The sequence below is a fragment of the Chiloscyllium punctatum genome, chromosome 11, assembly GCF_047496795.1.
Source record: "Chiloscyllium punctatum isolate Juve2018m chromosome 11, sChiPun1.3, whole genome shotgun sequence".
NCBI classification, from domain to species: domain Eukaryota; kingdom Metazoa; phylum Chordata; class Chondrichthyes; order Orectolobiformes; family Hemiscylliidae; genus Chiloscyllium; species Chiloscyllium punctatum.
In genome coordinates, this window is record NC_092749.1 from 28,485,390 (window position 1) to 28,507,208 (window position 21,819).

The 21,819-nt window shown below is 42.4% G+C and overlaps 1 protein-coding gene across 2 annotated transcripts in view; it reads left to right on the plus strand.

Annotated features, from left to right (window-relative positions):
* Window positions 1-21,819, plus strand: part of ryr2a (ryanodine receptor 2a (cardiac)) — a 758,045-nt gene that overhangs the window by 556,918 nt on the left and 179,308 nt on the right. For both annotated transcript variants that reach the window (XM_072580564.1, XM_072580565.1), the window contains exons 50-54: window positions 6,200-6,340; window positions 11,070-11,233; window positions 15,581-15,659; window positions 17,410-17,499; window positions 20,323-20,460. In XM_072580564.1, coding sequence (XP_072436665.1) covers window positions 6,200-6,340; window positions 11,070-11,233; window positions 15,581-15,659; window positions 17,410-17,499; window positions 20,323-20,460 — 612 coding nt within the window. The remainder of the gene's footprint in view (window positions 1-6,199; window positions 6,341-11,069; window positions 11,234-15,580; window positions 15,660-17,409; window positions 17,500-20,322; window positions 20,461-21,819) is intronic.

Genomic DNA, 21,819 nt, shown 5'->3' on the forward strand with positions numbered 1-21,819 from the left:
CCTATTAGTCACACGTGGGTCTGTTGCTCGGTGGAACTTTTTTATTTCACTGTGAAAATGTCATTTATTCTGAAATCCAAAAAAAATCAACTGGCCCCAAGGATTTCGGATAAAGGATTGTATACCTGTACTTTCCTGTATGTGACACATAGGTGATCAGGAATTCTTTGTGGGCAGGATAACTCGGTGTGCTGTTACACTTACCTCAAATCACTTTACCAGAAGCGTACATGGTAATATGCCTGGCCAACAAGTACAAAGTGCCAGAAAGGTATAGATATTTTTCTAATCAACCTGTTCAGAGATGTTAGTACAAGCTTCTGGACCACTGAGACTTGAACTCAGGCCTCCTGGCTTAGAGGTACAGACACTATCATTGCACACAAGTGCCCTCACTTGAAAGATATAAAGTTGAACATGTTGGAAGGCATGTTGCCTTGTTTGATTAGCAAACTGCAAACAGCATCGATCTAAAGCTAGAAAGGAATTTTGAGTGGAGGAACAAGATTTGGCAATATTAATGTACATGCGGCACTTATTTTTCTGTTGATTTAATGTAGAAGTTACCCCATTAATTTTAAATTATTTAATGCCTCTGTCATAAGAGCAAATAGGAGAATATTATTTCATCATTGGTTACATTGACAGCAGAATGTGTAAGCTTTGATTAATTTTAAACCTCTTCAAGGGAACAAAGAATGGCAACAATTGCAGGAAATGTACATTTCCATTAATGTTAAGGAGCTGAACATCTTCAATGCACATCCCTAATGCAACACCAGGCATTGTGTGTCCATTGGTTGAAGCATAACACAGGGCTACTTCCCTCCTTGAATGACAAACACCAGAAGCAACTTGCAATAGGCTAAGCATTCCACAACCTATGAATAGATCTTAGATGTAAAGTTTTGCCACGTCCAGTTGTGAATGCTGATAGGCAATAAAGCTGCCAACAGGAGGATGAGGCTCCACAAATATCTCCATTCTCAATGATGGGGGCGCTTAGCTCAAGGACATCTCTGCATGAGTTCCTCATGGTAATGTTCCACGTTCAACCATCTTCAGCTACTTCATCAATGATCTTCCTTCCATCATAAGATCAGAAATGAGGATAACTGTTGATGTTTGCACAATGTCCAGCACTGTTTATGACTTCTCAGACACTGAAGTAGTCAGTGTCTAAATGCAGCAAGACCTGGACAACATCCAGGCATGTGTTAGTCAGTAGCAAGCAAAATTCATGATAGGCAATGATCACCTCCAAAAAGAGAGAACCTAACACTTAGCCCCGATGTTCAATAACATTACCAATGCTAGATAGCTGTCTATCAACATCCTTGACCAAAAGCTGAACTGGATCAACCATATAAATATTGTCTCTACTGGAGCAGGTCAAAGGCTAGAAATTCTGTAGTAACTCACCTCCTGTCTCCACTGTCCACCATCTACAAGGCACAAGTTAGGAATGTGGTGGAATACTCTCCAATTTCCTGGATTTTTGCAGTCCGAGCAACACTCAAGATGCCTTGACTCCACCCAAACTGTGTAAACCACTTAATTTGCATCCTATCCACCACCCTGAACATTCAGTCCCTTCACCACTGATGCATATTGGCATTGCAGTAATTCACCAAGGCTTGTGCTATAGTATCTTCCAGATCCATGACCACGACTACCCAGAAAGCCAAAAGCAGCAAATATGTGGGAAGACCACCACTGAAGGTGCCCCTCCAAATCACAAAACATTTTGTTTGGGAACTGTTGTGTTATGTCTCGTGATATGCTTTGAAGAGACAAACTCATGATTTTATCAATCATAGCGTAAGACCTTGAAGTATAAAGTACCTGTGAAGCATGGCATGCTGGAAGCACAATGCTCTATTACAATCTAACAGCTTAATGTTTGCCTCGACATTGAGGAAGCTGTGAATGTAATCATTGTATCATAATAGCTAATTTTAATGAATGTTCATTTGATTCTTCAATACCACAATCTATAAGCCCAATTTCTTCCATTACAAGGGATAATGTAAGTAGTGCCATATCAAATAAAGTACCTTATTGGAGGCAGAAACTCTCATCAGGATCTAGATTGCTGTTCCTTCCCTGTCACTGGGTCAAACTCCTGGAACTGCTCCACAACAGCACTGTGGTTATCCTTACAGCCCACGGATTGCAGCAATTGAAGAGGGGCAGCTCATCACTACCTTCTCTACAGCAGTTAGAAATGGGAAATCAACGCTGCCATTGCCAGCGATGCACATATCTCACGAACAAATTTAAACGAGCCAATAAATATTTCTGAATTTTGGTAACATTTCTATTGTGTTAATCTATTCTGTTTACAAAAACTGATACATGAAAAATATGAGATGTGTTGTCAAGATTGAGGAACAATAAGGAATCTGGATATTTATCATTTGGAATACATTTGTTTGAAAACTCAATCTTTATTAATGCTGATGAAAATGTTGAGATATAATTTCTTTCATGGTGGAAAGATGATACAGTGTATAGATGTTTTAATCTGTTGTATGAGATGTACAGGTGTTAAGCAGAGTTTAGGTGCTTTTTCAAAGGTAAGAGGCATAATCTGGGTCTCTCTTCATACTATTCAATGATACAGCACAGAAAGAGGCTGTTTGGCCCATCATGTCTGTGCTGACTGTTTTAAATACCTCTCCAATGGTCTCATTTACCAGATCTTGACCTACAAATCTGCACATAGAATCTTGGATTCAAACAGGTATGCAGCGCAGAAACAGAACCTCTGGTCCAACCAGTCCATGCCGAACATAATCCCAAACTAAAGTGGTCCCACCTGCCTGCTCCTGGCCCACATCCCTCCAAACCATTCCTATTCACGTCCTTATCCAAACGTCTTTTAAATGTTTTCATCCATCACTTTGTTGAAAGCTAATTTCACATGCGAACCACCCTCTGTGTAAAAACAAAATTGCCCCTTATGTCTTTTTTAAATCTTTTTCCTCTCATCTTAAAAATGTGCTCCCTAATCTTGCAAACCCCATCCTAAGGAAAAGATGACTACTTTCTTGAGAACTTACCTGATTCCCTTATGGAAGTTATTATTAAATCTATTTCCACTTCAATTTTAAGTGGAACATTTCCAATTTCAACAATTGGCTGTGTAAATATCTTCTTCTGACCTCACCCCTGTTTCCTTTGCCACTGTTACACAGCTTCTAATGGTGCATTCATGATGGATGGCGTTGTGGGTAAGTTGCCACAAGGTATCTTTAATTCAGCTACTTATTAAGAAGTCTCTCAGACAATCAAATACTGAAACAATGATTTAAACTTTATTCCATGAAGCAACTAAAATAACACCCCTCAAGTAAGTAAGTTAAGCCCCACAACCCAACTTCGCTATTACCCAATTAATGATGGAAATTCGACAGATTCCACCAGTAATGTCTGTCTCTGGAAGTGTGCAAGGTTCAATTTTTGTGCAGTGCTGTTCTTCGAAGTTTTTGCTAAGAGAGAATTGTAAAGTTGCTTTCTTATATAATTTTCTCTCTTTCAAGTTTGTGATGTGATATTATTGATGATCCTTTAGATTCTTTCATCCCCCACATTGATGACATTTAAGAGATCTCAAGTCTGCAGCTTCCGTCAAATCAGATGTAGCTCCCCTGCACCTTGTTACATTCAGCTTTAGCTGTCTGCTTCAAACAGCTTACCCTGAATTTAACCCTTTACTTCAAAACAATCCTTCTGCAGGCAGTCTTAACTGCCCATTGGTCATGAAGCAGCAGGTTATTCAGCAGTGTTACCTACTCTTTCACAGGAAACAGCTTGTTTATGTTGCTTTTACTCCTTCCCAGGGATTGTGATGGTGGTGCTGGAAAAGCACAGCTGGACAGGCAGCATCCAAGGAGCAGGAGAATCAACGTTTTTGGGCATAAGCCCTTCATCAGGAATGAGGCTTGTGGGTCCATGCTGAGAGATAAATGGGAGGGGGTTGGGGTTGGGGGGAGGTAGCTGGGAAAGCGATAGGTGGATGAAGGTGAGGGAGAAGGTGATGGGTCAGAGGGGGCAGTGATGGACAGGTCCGGATGTGGTGCCGAGTTGGAGTCTTGGGACTGTAATAATGAGGGGGGAGGGGAAATGAGGAAGCTGTTTAAATCCACACTTATCCTGTGTGGTTGCAGGGTCCCAAGGCAACATATGAGTTGTTCCTCCTCCAGGCAACAGGTGGTAATGGTTTGGTGGTGGAGGAGGCCCAGGACCTGCATGTCCTTGATGGAGTGGGAAGGGGAGGTGAAGTGTTCAGCCATGAGGCAGTGGGGTTGGTGGGTGCGGGTGTCCTAGACGTGTTCTGAAATGATCCACAAGAAGGTGTCCTGTCTCCCCAATGTAGAGGAGACCACACTGGGTGCAATGGATGCTGTAGATGACATTGGGTGAGGTGCAGGTGAATTTCTGATGGATGTGCCTCGGGGCCTTGGATGGAGGTGAGGGGAGTGGTGTGGGTGCAGGTTTTACACTTCCTGTGGTGATGGGGAAAGGTGCCAGAAGTGGGATGTGGACTGGTGGGGGGTGTGAACCTGACGAGGTAGTCGCAGAGGGAATGGTCTTTTTGAAACGCTGATAGGGGTGGGGAGGGAAATAAATCTCTGGTGGTGGGGTCCGTTTGGAGGTAGTGGAAGTGGCAGAGGATGCAGAGATTAGTTCATATACTACAAGCCCACCAATTCCCACAGCTACCTAGACAACACCTCCTCTCACCCTACCTCCTGTAAAAATGCCATCCCTTATTCCCAATTCCTCTGCCTCCGCTGCATCTGTTCCCAGGATGACCAATTCCACCTCAGAAAGTCCCAGATGGCCTCCTTCTTCCATGATCGCAACTTCCCTTCCCACATGGTTGACGATGCCTGCCAGCGCATCTCCTCCACTTCACGCACCACCACCTTTGAACCCCACCGCTCCCAATGCAGCAAGGAGAGAATCCCCTGGTCCTCACCTTCCACCTCACCAACCTCTGCATGCAGCACATCATCCACTGCCACTTCCGCCACCTCCAAATGGACCCCACCACCAGAGATATACTTCCCTCCCCACCCCTATCAGCGTTCCAAAAAGACCATTCCCTCCACGATTCCCTTTTCAGGTCCACCCCCCCCCCCTCCCCCCCACCAGTCCACACTGCACTCCTGGCATTTTTCCCTGCCAGCACAGGAAGTGCAAAACCTGTGCCCACACCACTCCCCTCACCTCCATCCAAGGCTTCATGTCTGTCAGAAATTTTCCTGCACCTCTCCCAATGATACCTACTGCATCCATTGCATCCAGTGTGGTCTCCTCAACATCAGGGAGACAGAACACCTTCATATGGATCATTTCAGAGAACATCTCTGGGACACCCACACCCACTAACCTCACCGCCCCGTGGCTGAACACTTCACCTCTCCCTCCCACTCCGTCAAGGACATGCAGGTGTCCTCCACTGCCCAACTGTTACCACCCGATGCCTGGAGGAAGAACGCCTCATATTTCACCTTGGGACCCTGCAACCACATAGCATAAATGTGTATTTCAACAGCTTCCTCATTCCCACCACCTCCCCCCCCCCCCCCCCCACCCCACATTATCCCATTCCCAAGCCTCCAACTCGGCACCATCTCTGGACCCATCCATCACTGCCCCCTCTGACCTATCACTTTCTCCCTCACCTTCGTCCACCTATTGCTTTCCCAGCTACTCCCCCCAACCCTACTCCCCTCCCATTTATCTCTCAGCACCGACCCACAAGCCTCATTCCCGATGAAGGGCTTATGCCAGAAACATCGATTCTCCTGCTCCTTGGATGCTGCCTGACCTGCTGTGCTTTTCCAGCACCACACTCTCGACTCTGATCTCCTGCATCTGCAGTCCTTACTTTCTCCTCCTTCCTAGGGATGTTTAGTTAGCATCTTGATTTCAATTTATAACATTTTCTCCTTGACCCTTTCATCTTGGGAAATAGTTTATTCCAGAAACAATTGTTGCTGATTCGTTCTGTGTGTAATAGTTTTTCTTTGCTGGTTCTTTCAATCCATGAAGTTATTAAAGTTCTGCAGGTTACATTGTGTGCCTTTTCTGGGAATGGTACACATTGTCTAATGAAATATGATCAATGTCATTTCTTGAAAAGTAATTTTGGTCCAGTAACTGGCTTATCATCTTCCTCTTCCAGTTATTGACTAATCACTATGAAAGGTGTTGGAAGTATTACTGTCTCCCTGGAGGTTGGGGTAGCTTTGGAACAACTTCAGAAGAGGAACTTCATCTCTCCAGGAAGTTGTTCTGGGGGATTTTTGATGCCTTGTCCCAGAAGGTACCTTTTCTTTCTATTTCATTATCTACCAACAATGCTTTATTTTCTTTATTAAAGTCTAACTAGTCTTATAGTTCTGAAAACAATTTAAAAATAGCAGGCCCATTCCCTTTTGCATAATAATTATAATAAATTATATAGGTGGTTGAATCTCCTGCTCTCTCTGTTGGCAAGCTTTTGAGTGGGTAGGGTATTTAATTGGGCACAATGGTGGCATATCTGAATGCTTGCAGCCATCCAGTCTCCAACAGAACTATATTCTATCTGAATGGGATCACAGTCAACTCCCTTGCCCTGCTGCTAACTGAAGCCTTAAAGTGGACAATTAGTAAGCGTTAAGGGTCTGATTCTTTTATTGCTGAAAAAATCGAACCGAAGCCCATTTGTGAGCATATCATGTGAACAACAGGTAAAACTGTGTCCAAATAGTCATCTTATGTCAGTAGGTGGTCAGGTCTTCCTCATTGAAAGGCACACTGTGCCTGATTGAGGAACTTAGCATCAGAATGTGGAGGGCATCTCACTTAAAGTCACATCCTTCCCTTTGTTGCAAGGCTAGAATAATTGGAAATCAGGAAATCTGCAGATTAGAGTCATGCCTAGCACAAATGGAAGGTGGTTATATGGTTAGAGGTCTATAATCTCTGCTCCATGACATCTCTGCTGAAATCCTCAGGGTGGTGTCCTCGCTCCAACTGTCTTCAGCTACATCATCAATGACCTTCCTTCAACTATTAGATCTGAAGTCTGGATGTTCATTGATGTCATGCACAATGTTCATCACCATTTGTGACCCCTTACTCTGAAGCAGTCTATTTCTAAATGCAAGAAAGCCTGGCCAATATTCAGTTTTGGTTTTATAATAAACCAGGAAGAGCAAGCCACACCAAGTCAGCATTTCTATCAAAGAATTTGCAGCATAGTGAAATTAAAATATTTAATAAAGTTGACTAGTTGTTTCTAACCTGACTTTACAAACAACAGATTTTGGATTCCAAGCTTATACCTTAAACAAAAAAAAATTATAATTAATACTGTTACTTTAGCACGATAAAGCAAAACAAGGTCATTAATTAATATTTATGATTTAAACTCAATATTCTTTGAACATGACCCCCACTGTCACATAGATAGATAGGAAGAGATATGTTTAAGGGGTAAATTGAATGAAAATAAAAGAATTGTAATTTGTTAGTGAGCTTAAATAGTTTCAAATGATGAATGCCAAGTCTTCATGCAATCCTTAGATAATGGATTGTTCCTAGGGATGTAATTGCAGATCCAGTTTTGAAGTCACTGGTGACTGTGAACAATTTCAGTAGACTTTAAGAAATATTTACTTATTTCTTACAGACTGGGACTCTTTTCTCAGAACGTTCAACAGTTCTTTAATTGGATCGAAAAATAGAGAGATTAAAAAACAGCAGCCAATCCCAAAGCTACGAAAGTCACTCCACACCTACCAAAACCAGTCAAAACTACTTTTCTGTTATTTCACTTTTTTTATCATTGTTCTTTGTAGTTGGCTGATTAGCATTGGTCCTCCCTTGATTGACAAACTCAATATCCAAGGCAAAAACAATGACTACAGATGCTGAAAATCAAACACTGGATTAGTGGTGCTGGAAGAGCACAGCAGTTCAGGCAGCATCCAACGATGCAAACCCACTGACTCCCATAGCTATCTGGATTACACCTCTTCCCACCCTATCTCTTGCAAAAATGCCATCCCGTATTCCCAATTTCTCCGCCTCCGCCGTATCTGTTCCCAGGAGGACCAGTTCCACCATAGGACACACCAGATGGCCTCCTTCTTTAGAGACCGCAATTTCCCTTCCCACGTGGTTAAAGATGCCCTCCAACGCATCTCGTCCACATCCCGCACCTCCGCCCTCAGACCCCACCCCTCCAACCGTAACAAGGACAGAACGCCCCTGGTGCTCACCTTCCACCCTACCAACCTTCGCATCAACCAAATCATCCGTCGGCATTTCCGCCACCTCCAAAAAGACCCCACCACCAGGGATATATTTCCCTCCCCACCCCTTTCCGCCTTCCGCAAAGACCGTTCCCTCCGTGACTACCTGGTCAGGTCCACACCCCCCTACGACCCACCCTCCCATTCTGGCACTTTCCCCTGCCACCGCAGGAACTGTAAAACCTGTGCCCACACCTCCTCCCTCACCTCTATCCAAGGCCCTAAAGGAGCCTTCCACATCCATCAAAGTTTCACCTGCACATCCACCAATATCATTTATTGTATCCGTTGCTCCCGATGTGGTCTCCTCTACATTGAGGAGACTGGGCGCCTCCTAGCAGAGCGCTTTAGGGAACATCTCCGAGACACCCGCACCAATCAACCAAACCGCCGCGTGGCCCAACATTTCAACTCCCCCTCCCACTCTGCCGAGGACATGGAGGTCCTGGGCCTCCTTCACCGCCGCTCCCTCACCACCAGACGACTGGAGGAAGAACGCCTCATCTTCCGCCTCGGAACACTTCAACCCCAGGGCATCAATGTGGACTTCAACAGCTTCCTCATTTCCCCTTCCCCCACCTCATCCTAGTTTCAAACTTCCAGCTCAGTTACTAACTCCTTGACTTGTCCGACCTGCCTATCTTCTTTTCCACCTATTCACTCCACCCTCTCCTCCTTGACCTATCACCTTCATCTCCTCCCCCACTCACCCATTGTACTCTGTGCTACTCTCTCCCCACCCCCACCCTCCTCTAGCTTATCTCTCCATGCTTCAGGCTCACTGCCTTTATTCCTGATGAAGGGCTTTTGCCCGAAATGTTGATTTCGCTGCTCGTTGGATGCTGCCTGAACTGCTGTGCTCTTCCAGCACCACTAATCCAAACTCAATATCCAACCAGCCCTGGGCATTGTAACACATGGTGTCTAATTGTCAACAGCGTTCTTCAGATTAGTAATTAAGTTACGTTATCTTAAAGGTCATCTACCAAACATCTGCATTTGCTCTCTTCTCTTTAAACCATGAAGCATTTTAAAATTCACTCACCCTAAACTCAACTCAGTTCCACCTAAAATGAAGAGAAATAACAGAATAATGGGGTATTTTTATAAATCGCAGCTAACATTCACACCACATAAATGCCAAGCAATATAGGCGTCAAACAAGAGAGAATCTAACCATTATCTCTCGTCATTCAATGGTATTATCATTACTGAATCCCCACAACCAGCATCATTGGGGCTAACATTGACTAGAAATTGAACTGTTCTAGTCATAGTGAATCAGAAGCTAGGAATCCTGCTAGGACTAACTCATCTTCTGACTGACCAGAGCATGTCAATGACCCATAAGGCACTAATCAGGAGCCTGATAGAATACTTTTCACTTTACTGGATGAGGACAGCACCAAAATCATTTTAAGCTTGACACCATCAAGGACAAAACAGTCCAATTGACTGCTCTGCATCTGAAACTATTCTGTCAGTCCACCCCTGATGCACAGTAGCTTCAGTGTATATGATCTACAAGATGCACTGCAGAAATTCACCTTAGACAGCACCCATGACCACTTACATATAGAAGGACAAGGACAGCAGATACATGTGAACAGCACACCTACAAGAACCTTCTAAGCCACTCAACCATCCTGACTTGGAAATACAGGTAGACGATCCTTTATCCGAAATCATTGGGAATCAGCTGTTTTTCGGAATTTGGAGTTTTCAAAATAAGTAACAGTTTGATGGTGAAAGTTTAAAAAATCTTACTGGAGGAGCAGACATACTAACTAAAACAGGCCTTGAGAGAGAATCCAGGCTTTCCTCTCCCCCCCACCTTATCTCAGTCCCAACCCCCAGATTCAGCACCGCCCTCTTGACCTGCAATCTTCTTCCCGACCTCTCCGCCCCTGCCCCCTCTCCGGCCTATCACCCTCACCCTCACCTCCTTCCACCTATCGTATTCCCAGCACCCCTCCCCCAAATTCCCTCCCCCCTACCTTTTATCTCAGTCCGCTTGGCACACTAGCCTCATTCCTGAAGAAGGGCTTATGCCCGAAACATCTATTCTCCTGCTCCTCGGATGCTGCCTGGCCTGCTGTGTTTTTCCAGCACCACACTTTTCAACTCTGGTCTCCATCATCTGCAGTCCTCACTTTCTACTATCTATGCTGGGCCATGCCCCCACATATTGCATCTGAGTGACACGCATCGAGTGGGTGTTGACTTGGGTTAACTGGTTGCACGCCAAACAACCTTGTTAATGAGATAAAAACAACTTCACAAAAAAACCTTTGGATTTCGGAGCTTTTCAGATTTTGGAACTTTGAATAAAGGATCGTCTACCTGTGTAAGCAGTGTCAATGGGTCAAAATCCTGGAAATCTCTCTGTAATGATATTGTGGATGTACCTACTCCAAATGGACTGCAGTACAGTTTGTGAAGACAGCTCAACACCACCTTCTGAAGGGAACTAGGGGTGGGTAGTAAATCCTGGCCTAGTCAGTGATGCCGCACATGAATGAAAATAAATCATGTTGCAAATGAAATTGTAGGTTGTATTCCTTTAGAGATTCACTTTTTTGAGCCTCGTCAGTAATGGTGTCAGAGCAAAATAGAAAGGATGTAGGGAAATAAAGGAGCAAAATATAAAGGATGTAGGGAAATAAAGGAGCAAAATAGAAAGGATGCAGGTGTTGTATTTTCAGGCAATGATCTAATGGCTGCTTTTGATTTCTCCCTGTCTTTCTGCAGAAGTATGAACCAGAGTTATTTAAGTTAGCTTTGCCTTGTTTGAGTGCTGTTGCTGGGGCCCTACCTCCAGATTACATGGAATCCAATTATGTGGCAATGATGGAGAAACAATCGTCAGTGGATACCGAAGGAAATTTCAACCCGCAACCTGTAGATACGTTAAGGTTTGATTGGGCAGATTTTGATCACTTCTCTTTATTGAAACTTAAGGCTGTAATAGATAGGAGCTGAAGTTGTCCATTTATCCCATCCTCCGTCATTTCTGCCACCTCCAAACAGACCCCACCACCAGCGATATATTTCCCTCCCCACCCCGATCAGCGTTCTGGAGAGACCACTCCCTCTGCGACTCCCTCGTCAGGTCCACAACCCCCCACCAACCCAACCTCCACTCCCGGCACCTTCCCCTGCAACCGCAAGAAGTGCAAAACTTGCGTCCACACCTCCCCCCTCACCTCCCTCCAATGCCCCAATGGATCCTTCCATATCCGTCGCAAATTCACCTGCACCTCCACACAAATCATTTACTGCATCCGCTGCATCCGATGTGGTCTCCTCTACATTGGGGAGACAGGCCGCCTACTTGCGGAACGTTTCAGGGAACACCTCTGGGACACCCGCACCAACCAACCCAACCGCCCCGTGGCTGAACACTTTAACTCCCCCTCATACTCCTCCAAGGACATGCAGGTCCTTGGCCTCCTCCATCGCCAGACCCTGACCACACGACGCCTGGAGGAAGACCGCCTCATCTTCCACCTAGGAACCCTCCAACCAAACGGGAGGAATGTAGATTTCTCCAGCTTTCTCATTTCCCCTCCCCCCACCTTATCTCAGTACCAACTCCCGGATTCAGCACTGTCCTTTTGACCTGCAATCTTCTTCCCGACCTCTCCGCCCCCACCCCCTCTCCGGCCTATCACCCTCACCTCCTTCCACCTATCATATTCCCAGCGCCCCTCCCCCAAATTCCCTCCCCCCTACCTTTTATCTCAACCCGCTTGGCACACCAGCCTCATTCCTGAAGGAGGGCTTATGCCTGAAACGACGATTCTCCTGCTCCTCGGATGCTGCCTGGCCTGCTGTGTTTTTCCAGCACCACATTTTTAAACTCTGGTCTCCAGCATCTGCAGTCCTCACTTTCTCCCATTTATCCCATTGAGTCTGCTCTGCCATTCAACAAGATCATGACTGCTCTGATTATCTTAAACTCCATTTTTCTACCTTTTCCCTATAACCCTTGATTCCATTATTGATTAAAAGTCTATCTCAGTCTTGAATATACTTACTGACCAACCTCGACAACTCTCTGCAGCAAAGAATTCCACAGATTCTCAACCCTCTGAGAAAAGAGCTTCCTCTGTGTTTTAGAATGCATGACGCTTTATTCTGAGATTATGCCTTCTGGTCCAGGATTCTCCCCATAAGGTTAAACAACCTGTCTGCATCTACTCTGTCAAGTCACTGAAGAATTCTATATATTTCAATAAGGTCATCTCTTATTCTTCTGTATTCATAGAATCATAGAGGTGTACAGCATGGAAACAGACCTTTCAGTCCAACTTGACCAGATATCCTAAATTAATCTAGTCCCATTCGTCAGCATTTGGCCCATATCCGTCTAAGGTCTTTCTAATCATATACCCATTCAGGTGCCTTTTAAATGTTGTGATTGTACCCACCTCCACCACTGCCTCTGGCAGCTCATTCCATACACGCACTACCCTCTGAGTGGAAACGTTGTCCCTCAGGTCCTTTTTAACTCTTTCCCCTCTCACCTTAAACCTAAGGAAAAAAAGGCATTGGTTATTAATCCTATTTTTGCCACTCATGAATTTATAAACCTCCATAAAGTCACCCCTCAGTGTCCAATGCTTCAGAGAAAATGGCCCCAGCATATTCAGCCTCTCCCTATAACTCAAATCCGTCAGTCCCAGCAACATCCTTGTAAATCATTTCTGCATCCTTTCAACAACATGCTTCCTGTAGAAAAGCAAACAGAATTGTATGCATCATTCTAAAAGTGGAGTTACCAATATTCTAGTTTGCGGTGGTTTGCTGCCACCAGTCTTCCTTTGTCTTTGCGTTGTCTTGAGCCTAGCTGGTGATTAGTGGGAGGGGATATATAGAGTTTTAATGGAAGAGGCACTGTCCTTAGATTATATTATAGTTATTGCATGATCGTACTAAGTCCAACTACATTTGGCCAGACTTAATTGTTAGGAAATTAGGAGCTGGTACAGATACATCTGTCCCCTCCAAAAGTTATAGTACAACACCTCGTCTCCACCCACAGGTTGTGTCACATCTGTAGAATGGGTGGAGCCAATGTAACATGAATGTTAATTCCTTCCAAATCGTTACCTTATACGACAATCATACAGACCCCTTATTACAGGCACTGAATACTGTGTTCTTGTTTGTAGCATCATTGTCTTTCTGAGATACAAATTTAAAGCATCTCTAGTTATTTGGGACTAATTGGAATTCATCTAACTAGTTTATGTTACAAGAAATATGGATATGAATGGATTAATGTGGTATATCAGCTTCATGCCATGAAAAATACTAGTTATGCAACTATAGCTCTCCCAGATTAAGCCAGAACTGTCCTTATACAACAGACAAGATGGATTTAAAGCACTGTTCCCAAGCCTTTTATGTATGTTTGTTGTGGTTACCTTACACTTTTCTTTCCAAAAAAAAGAAAAGCAATGGTTATCCCTTGATCTATCTCTCAAGTAGGTTAACACTTTGCCCACTGAATTTGCTGTTAAAGTTAATGAAAGGCCACCCCCTGGTGTGACAGGTTGTGAACCTGGTATGTATGAAATGCTGAGATCCATTGTCAACCATAAAGAATAAAAAAAAGTCTACTGCATTGGCCTAAATTTCACAGTTAAAAGAACATGGAAAAGCAAGCAGCTGATTTCTGAAAAAAACCCAGAAATTTCTGGAACAACTCAGGTCCATTCTGAAGAAGGGGCACTGGACTCAAAAGATTAACTCTGCTTTCTCCCACAGATGCTGCCAGACCGATTGAATTTTCCAGAAATTTCTGTTTTTTTTCTCATTTTCATCATCCGCAGTCCTTTGGTTTTATGTTTAGTTGATATCTGTGATGGCTGACCTTTCACCTGTATCCTATCTAACCACATTCTAAATAGAAGTTAAACCCTTTATGTGCTCAAACCTTTGACATCATGTTAAACAAAAGCCTTTTCAGGGCATTACCAACATAGTAATATTGATTCATGGTACTGGAACACTCTGCATCTCAGTCCTCTGCAATCTCTCATCATCTAGATCAGAGGTGGGGAGCCTTTTCATATTGTAAGGCCACCTTATGTTAGTTGTAATCCAATAAGGCTGCATCTAAGAAACTTCAATTATATATTCTTCAAAATTCACACTATTTTGTAAAAATCTAACTACTAAATTTCTTTTATTCTCTGGTATTTTAATTACATTTATTTTAAGATTAAAATAAAAATAGTAAAGGATGAAAAAAAATTAAAAGATTTGTTCTGCAAAATTTAGATTCATTCAAAAGGCCACACACAATGGCCTAGAAGGCCACATGCGGCCTTTAGGCCTTCCTTACCCTATATGATACGCTACTTTCCTTCCTTCCTCCCCAAATCTATCTTTATCCCCTTTTAGCCTAGTAATTTCCCTTCCAAACTTACTTTCCTACCTAGAGAGGTAGGAAGCATTACCAAAAATTCCAAGATGTAAGGAAACAATCGCGAAACGTTTTGGATATGATTACAAAAGACTGGGGATGCATTATACTTTTGTGTTAACTTTGGTGGATCAGGATGAAACCTGCTTTATCAGTCAGTGTATTTTGTTTGATTTTGTCCTGGTGCAGGTCTTGGCTGTTTACTTGAAAAACAGAGGTAGAAAGGAAGCAAAGTAGCAGAAACACGTTCTGCAGCCGAGTAATGTTAAAGTGTTACAAGAAGATCGACAGATTGCAAACCAAGAAGGCTTTCCCAACCATATAGAGCCAGCTTATGTATCCCAATAGAGGAGAAACACAGCAATTTGGTGTTGCCCGAAGAGACTGACACAATTCTGGTACAGCTGACCTACTTCTTTTCCAAACAGAGAGGAAAGGAAGACCTTCTCCTAATGGAATCCCAGAATGTGACAACTCTCGAGTTACTCATTTAGTTCCATTGCCCTACCCTTTCCCCATACATTATTAAACTTTTCTTGTTTCCTATCTTGAAAATTAAAATTAATAGCAATTAAAATCACATATGCAAGCATTTTACAGTTGAACCAATGATGTAGTACTCAATTACACCATTCTGCTAAAGAATAGGAAACCGGTATAAAACACAGTAAGTTAGTCAGTAGTAAAGGATAGCGCAAAGGGGGGAAAGCATCACATTATCTTCATCTGTGATGACCAATGTTACCATAAATGATTTGTAAGTTCTATTCATATAAAGATGTAGTTCAGGACGTAACTGCTCTTCTTTGTTCACTTCCATTGTTAGTACAACCCTTCCAGAAAAGTTGGATTATTTTGTAAACAAATATGCAGAGCACAGTCATGACAAATGGGCAATGGACAAGGTAAGCCTGTTAATGTTGTTTTAGTCTTGCTTGAGTTTTTTTAAGATACACAGTGTAGGCAATGGAGGGTGCACCCTCCTCTTGAGCTTTCATTGATGCTGCTGTGCATTGACCTTTGAAAAGCAGGCAAAAGTGACCTCTCGTTGTTGCTGATCATCGTCTTCTGATAGAAGCATGACGAACATAGGAACTCAATGGTTAGAGGACTGAATTTAAAACCTGCTGTTATTATGTAATAATATGCTGTGTTACTGTACCTTTTATAGACAGCGTAAGACACCTATAAGAGCATTTGTCTCTTATTTTTTGCAGTGGCATTTAGTTTTGTTTTGCTCCAATTGAGCTGCTTGCTCATCATGTCACAATAGTGTACCATTTGTGAGCAGAACTTTTCTGAGGGAAAATAGGATGCTTGAAGATTTCATTTAGGGCAGGCACAGTGGCACAGTGGTTAGCACTGCTGCCTCACAGCGCCAGAGACCTGGGTTCAATTCCTGCCTCAGGCGACTGACTGTGTGGAGTTTGCACATTCTCCCCGTGTCTGCGTGGGTTTCCTCCGGGTGCTCCGGTTTCCTCCCACAGTCCAAAGATGTGCAGGTTAGGTGAATTGGCCATGCTAAATTGCCCGTAGTGTTAGGTAAGGGGTAGATGTAGGGGTATGGGTGGGTTGCGCTTCGGCGGGGCGGTGTGGACTTGTTGGGCCGAAGGGCCTGTTTCCACACTGTAAGTAATCTAATCTAATCTAATTTCCCCCCATACCTCCCAAGGAATTGTTGGATACATTTTCTCCCAATTTAGATCTGTTTTGATCTTTACAAGATCCTGACCTATTTTCTGCTGAACATATGATAATACAGTTCGCTCTTAGGCTGTGTTGAGTGTGTAAATACTGTAACTGTGACTGTTCTGTTTTGTTCTTTGTAGGGGAGTGTTCTGCACTATATGTACGACCTCTCCTTAGCATTGCATGCAACACCAGGAACTTGCCGTATTGACTAGTGCTCATTGAAACAGCACTTTACAGCTTCATGAGATATTTGAATACCAGCATACTGCATCACTAACTGTTAGGCCAGTTGAGTTTGCTACAGTGCTATGGAACAGGCCAGATCTCTTCACAGTATTTTAAGAAGGTAGCCTAGACCCTAACCCTTTCTTATTTTAAAGGCAGATGTGAAATGGATATTCCAGGAGTGATGTAGTTGGTCAAACCACTCGGCTTTTAGCAAAACGGAATTTTTTTAAACACTACAGTTGAAACACAAATGAAAGAAAGCAGAATTTAGTGTAACTTTACTGGAAAACTTAACCGACCCAATACAGTAACTATTACTAATTAACTGTTCCAATACAGTAACATCCCATAAACACATCCCTTGGCAAAAAAGGCAAGTTCAAACACAGATTCTTACAGGCAGAAGGAACAACTTTCACAGAGAGATTTCTAAAGGAAGTCAGAAGAATTCATTACTGAAGCTTGCAATTCTCCTGCACTTACACATCCTGTGACTACTACAGCTAAAAACAAGGTAGAGAAAAACTTGAACTGGGAGAATTGACCACTCCCCTTCCATTGTTTAACTCAACTCTTCGGCACCTCTGCCTTTCCAACCTCTCTTCAAAACAAAATCAAGGACAAAGTAACCTTTTTAAAGCGACAGTATCGTCACAACAGTGGTTGAAACTTGTCAATGATTTATTGAAACCCAAACGATGATAAGAACAAAATAACCCGGTGTTATTTTTTCAGTTTGCAAATGGATGGGTGTACGGTGAAACATGCAGTGAAGCTGCCAAGATTCATCCTTTGTTAAAACCATTCAAACTTCTATCTGAAAAGGTAGGTAGGAGAGACGTACTTATCTCATCCAATAGATGTGATTGTATACAGCATAATGAATACACAAGAATGATTAAATTGTAACAATGCAAAAAGGATAATGGTGTAAACCTGCAGAGTGAAAACTGAACAGTTTATCATTGTTGAGGCAAAATACTATTTATGCTGGAAATCTGAAACCAACACACTGAACATTAGAGAAGCTCAGCATGCCAGTATGACTCTTCTGAACTGAATGGAGTTGGAAAATTTATTTTATACTTTTGATAGAGGCAGAAGCCCATGCCAAAGACAGATGGATTTTTCATTGCAGAGAAAGATAAAATAGATTTAAATGAATGTAAATGAAGCTGTGAAAAGGAGAGAATGAGTCTTGTCTACTAAGTGAGTTTTAGCAAACATTTTATCCAGCAATAAGAGGAGTCTATGGCGTACTGCATAACATCGTTATATCATGGCCAGACGCTCCAAGTTCAAATCCCACCTCAACACTTGATGACTATGGAAGGTGTACAGTAATGTAATCAAACATGTTGATTATCAATCTGTAAATCCTTCACATACACCTATGGCAGCAGAGAGAGTGGGAGAATGTTCTTGTCAGCCAGCATCGTGTGATAGCTGCAATGCAACAGCCTCCCCATGTTAAGAGTCCGCACAGATCATTGTCATGAGCAAGTGTCATCCTCATTCTGAGGCACCAAGATACAAACAATCAGTAACCAGAAAGTAATAAAAGCAGAACACACTTTCAAAGCACTAGTATTTACCAGAAAAATTGTCATTGATGTGCTATTCTCCAGAGGGATTTGGGTCTCCAAGGCTGCTACAATTTGAATTTGTCTAAAGTCAAGGCAACCACCAATCTTTCCCACAGTTGTATCCGATGCCTCACAAATAAAAGTAAATCCCAAATCACTTGTTCCAGTTGTAAAGGCTGTTGATGGCCAAACCTTCAGACACATCTCCTAACTGTGCTAACCAAAGGGAACAAGTGGAGCCCAGAGGCAGTCCTTGAACTTCGAGGGTTGGAAGCTGGCAAGTATTGTACTGGGGTCATTGTGGATAGTTTGTAATCTAAACATCTGTTTAGATTAGGTCTTACATCTGTTGATATTTATAAGTCAAACATTTATCACGTATTCATACAGTACAGAAGAATGCCATTCCCTCTGTTGTGCATATTACCAGCTCTTTGAAAGAACTACTGGATTAGTTCCATTCTCCGTAGTCCTACAATTCTCTCCTTTCTTGAATATTTATTCAATTCCCTTTATAAAGAGATCAGTAAATTTCCTTAATCTTTCACCAATTCATTAGAAAGGACTGTCAATAAGTTATTGGCTAAGTGAGACCCCAATATAAGAAACGTACCATAATCATGCGATTGTTGTTGTCTGTTAAACATTAAACAAAAATTATTCACAGTTCTAAGCCCTCTTTCTCTTATTGCATATTATCTGCTTCCAACTCTATAACAATATACTGTTCCAATAAAATATTTATTAAAATTACATCAACTTAATTTCAAAACCATACAACAGGCATCTGTCTTCTTCTGGCTGAAGATCTTCCTGGGTCATCTTTCTTTTTACTGCAAGTATGTTTCATATGAAAAGGTACCTTTGATATAGATTATTTCCTAATTTCTTGGATCTGTGTTGATGGCAATTGCTCTGACTGATTTTCAAACTGCCAGGCTTTTTTATATCCCGAACATTGGATCATCTCATTGATTCAATGTTGGCAAAACAATAAATTCAAACTCAATTGGGTTTTAATATCTGGGGGCATAATTTATACTGGTTAAATTTGAATTGTTGTCAAAACAGCAACCAACTCAGGTATCCATTTCACAGCCAAATGTAACATATTTTCAATTTTCCAGTATACTCTGGGATTGCTGTCTAGTCATATGATACAGGTGCTTGTAAGCTCTTAATGCAGAACAACATTCACTCTCTCTTAAAGATACAGTATACCCTTTCAATTTTCTAAAAGTTTCATAAGCTAATATTGAGTTCAACAATTTCAGGTTGTGAACCCACTCTCATTTCTTCCCTTTTAGCTTTACTTGTTGCATTCTCTATCACCATATCCTCTCTTTCTCCCCCCATTCCAGTGGGACCATCTGTTCTTTCCAGCTTGGCAGTTAAATGCACCATTGTTCTGCCATTCTCACGTTCCAATTAGGAGAAAGTGAGGATGGCAGATTCTGGAGATCAGAGTCAAAATGTGTGGCACTAGAAAAGCACAGCAGGTCAGGCAGCATCCGCAGAGCAGGAGCGTCAACGTTTCAGGCATAAGCCCATCATCAGGAATGATGAAAGGCTTATGCTCAAAACATAGACTCTCCTGCTTCTCAATGCTGCCTGACCTACTGTACCTGCTCCACACTTTTTGACTCACATTCCGATCACTTAATCTGCACTATCAACACCCTTTCTCCCCCAGCGCTCTATCCTCTACTATTGCATAAATGCTATCCCCTCCACATTTCACATCAGCTCTGATGAAGAGTCATCTAGACTCAAAACATTAGCTTGCTCTCTCTCCACGGATTCTGCCTGACCCGCTGTGATTTCCACAATATTTTATTATCAGCACAGATTCCAGCATCTGCAGTAATTTGCCCTGATATGAAAATCTCTGTAATCTTGACTTGTACTCACTGTCGCCCAGTTAGGATTTAAAACCATATCATCACTTACTTCCGAAAATTGAAGGCAAATCAGCTGGATATTTTTGATTTCTTTTAAAATCGTCCATTATATTTTTTTTAAAAATGTAATTCTAAATGAGAATATTCCAATAAAATTTCAGGACAAAGAAGTGTATCGTTGGCCAATAAAGGAATCTCTAAAAACAATGGTTGCCTGGAGCTGGACAATTGCACGAACGAGAGAAGGTGAATCCATGGTTCTATATAACAGAACACGTCGAATATCGCAGTCAAGTCAGGTAAGCCCAACAAAAAAAAACTTCATTGACCAATTCTTCATTGACCAGTATTGCTACTGAATTGTTTTAGAACGCATTTAGCTGTTGTTTTTTTTTTATCAACTTAAAACCAATTGGGACTTGATACACTCACTGGAGAATGGGAAAAGGTTTGTGGCTATAAGTGCTGCTCCTTTTTTGAGGTATTTTCAGTGCTGAAGCTGATTTCCTCGAACCCTTGGAGCGGTAATTACTGTTTTATAAGCTGTTGCATTGTTTTGGAACTTTTTGGAAACAAAAAGATCAAAACAGTGGCACTTTAACAAGGAAGAGAGAGAGAGAGAGAGAGAGAGAGAGAAATGGGTACTATGTGAAAGGAGAAAAAAAAGGAGCGGTGAACATCTGTCTGACCAGGCAGTGAACTTTCACAGCTGACTGCCTGTGCTGTTTAGTTTGGAGAATTTCTGAACATCGGAGTCCAAAACTAGAGGGCACAGGTTTAAGGTTAGAGGGTGGTGTGTGTATGAATGAGCTGCCAGAGGAAGTGGTGGAGGCTGGTACAATTACAGCATTTAAAAGTATCTGGATGGGTATATGAATAAGAAGGGTTTAGAGGGATATGGACCATGTGCTGGCAAATGGGACTAGATTAAGATTTCTGGTCAGTGTGGATGAGTTGGACTGATAGGTCAGTTTCAATGCTGTACATCTCTATGACTCAATGATCATTGTTAGCATTGGGAAAATGACTTTCCTCACAGCCCCCAGTGTTTGGCCAAGTTTTTAAAAGCATCAGAATAAAAGCAAAAAATAGCCCTCTTTCTCATCCTGTTCCCCACCCAGTTGGCCTGTTCCTCCTCTCAATCACCATTGAAGTGTCACCACCTCTTATCAGATACCAGCTTAACTGTCCCCTACAAACCCAGCAAATCTTTTGTTTATTAATCAGTGCTATTAATACAGCTTACATACTAAATATTACCCTTAACCCTTAAGGGATATGTTCTGCATCCCTTTTCTGATTTTCCTAAGTAAAATAGGCATGGACAAAATAGGCTTCTAAACAGTGAAATAATATGGCAGGAAAAACTGGATACTGGAATTCTGTGTTTCAGTGGTGCTGGTTAAAACATATCTGGCTGAATTCTATCAACAATTAAAAAGTCCCGCAGTAGGAAGTTGATCCTGTGCTGATGTGAGGATTGGAGTAAGTGGCAGTGTTTTCCCACTGGCTGCCAATTATGAGGCCACCGCTGCATTGAGGATGACAGCTGAATCTCAATGCTACCAGTTCATTCACGATGTTGGCAACGCCATTGTGGTGGCGGCCATTTCTGATGCTGCAGAATGGAGGAGACATCTGCAACTTGAGATATTGAA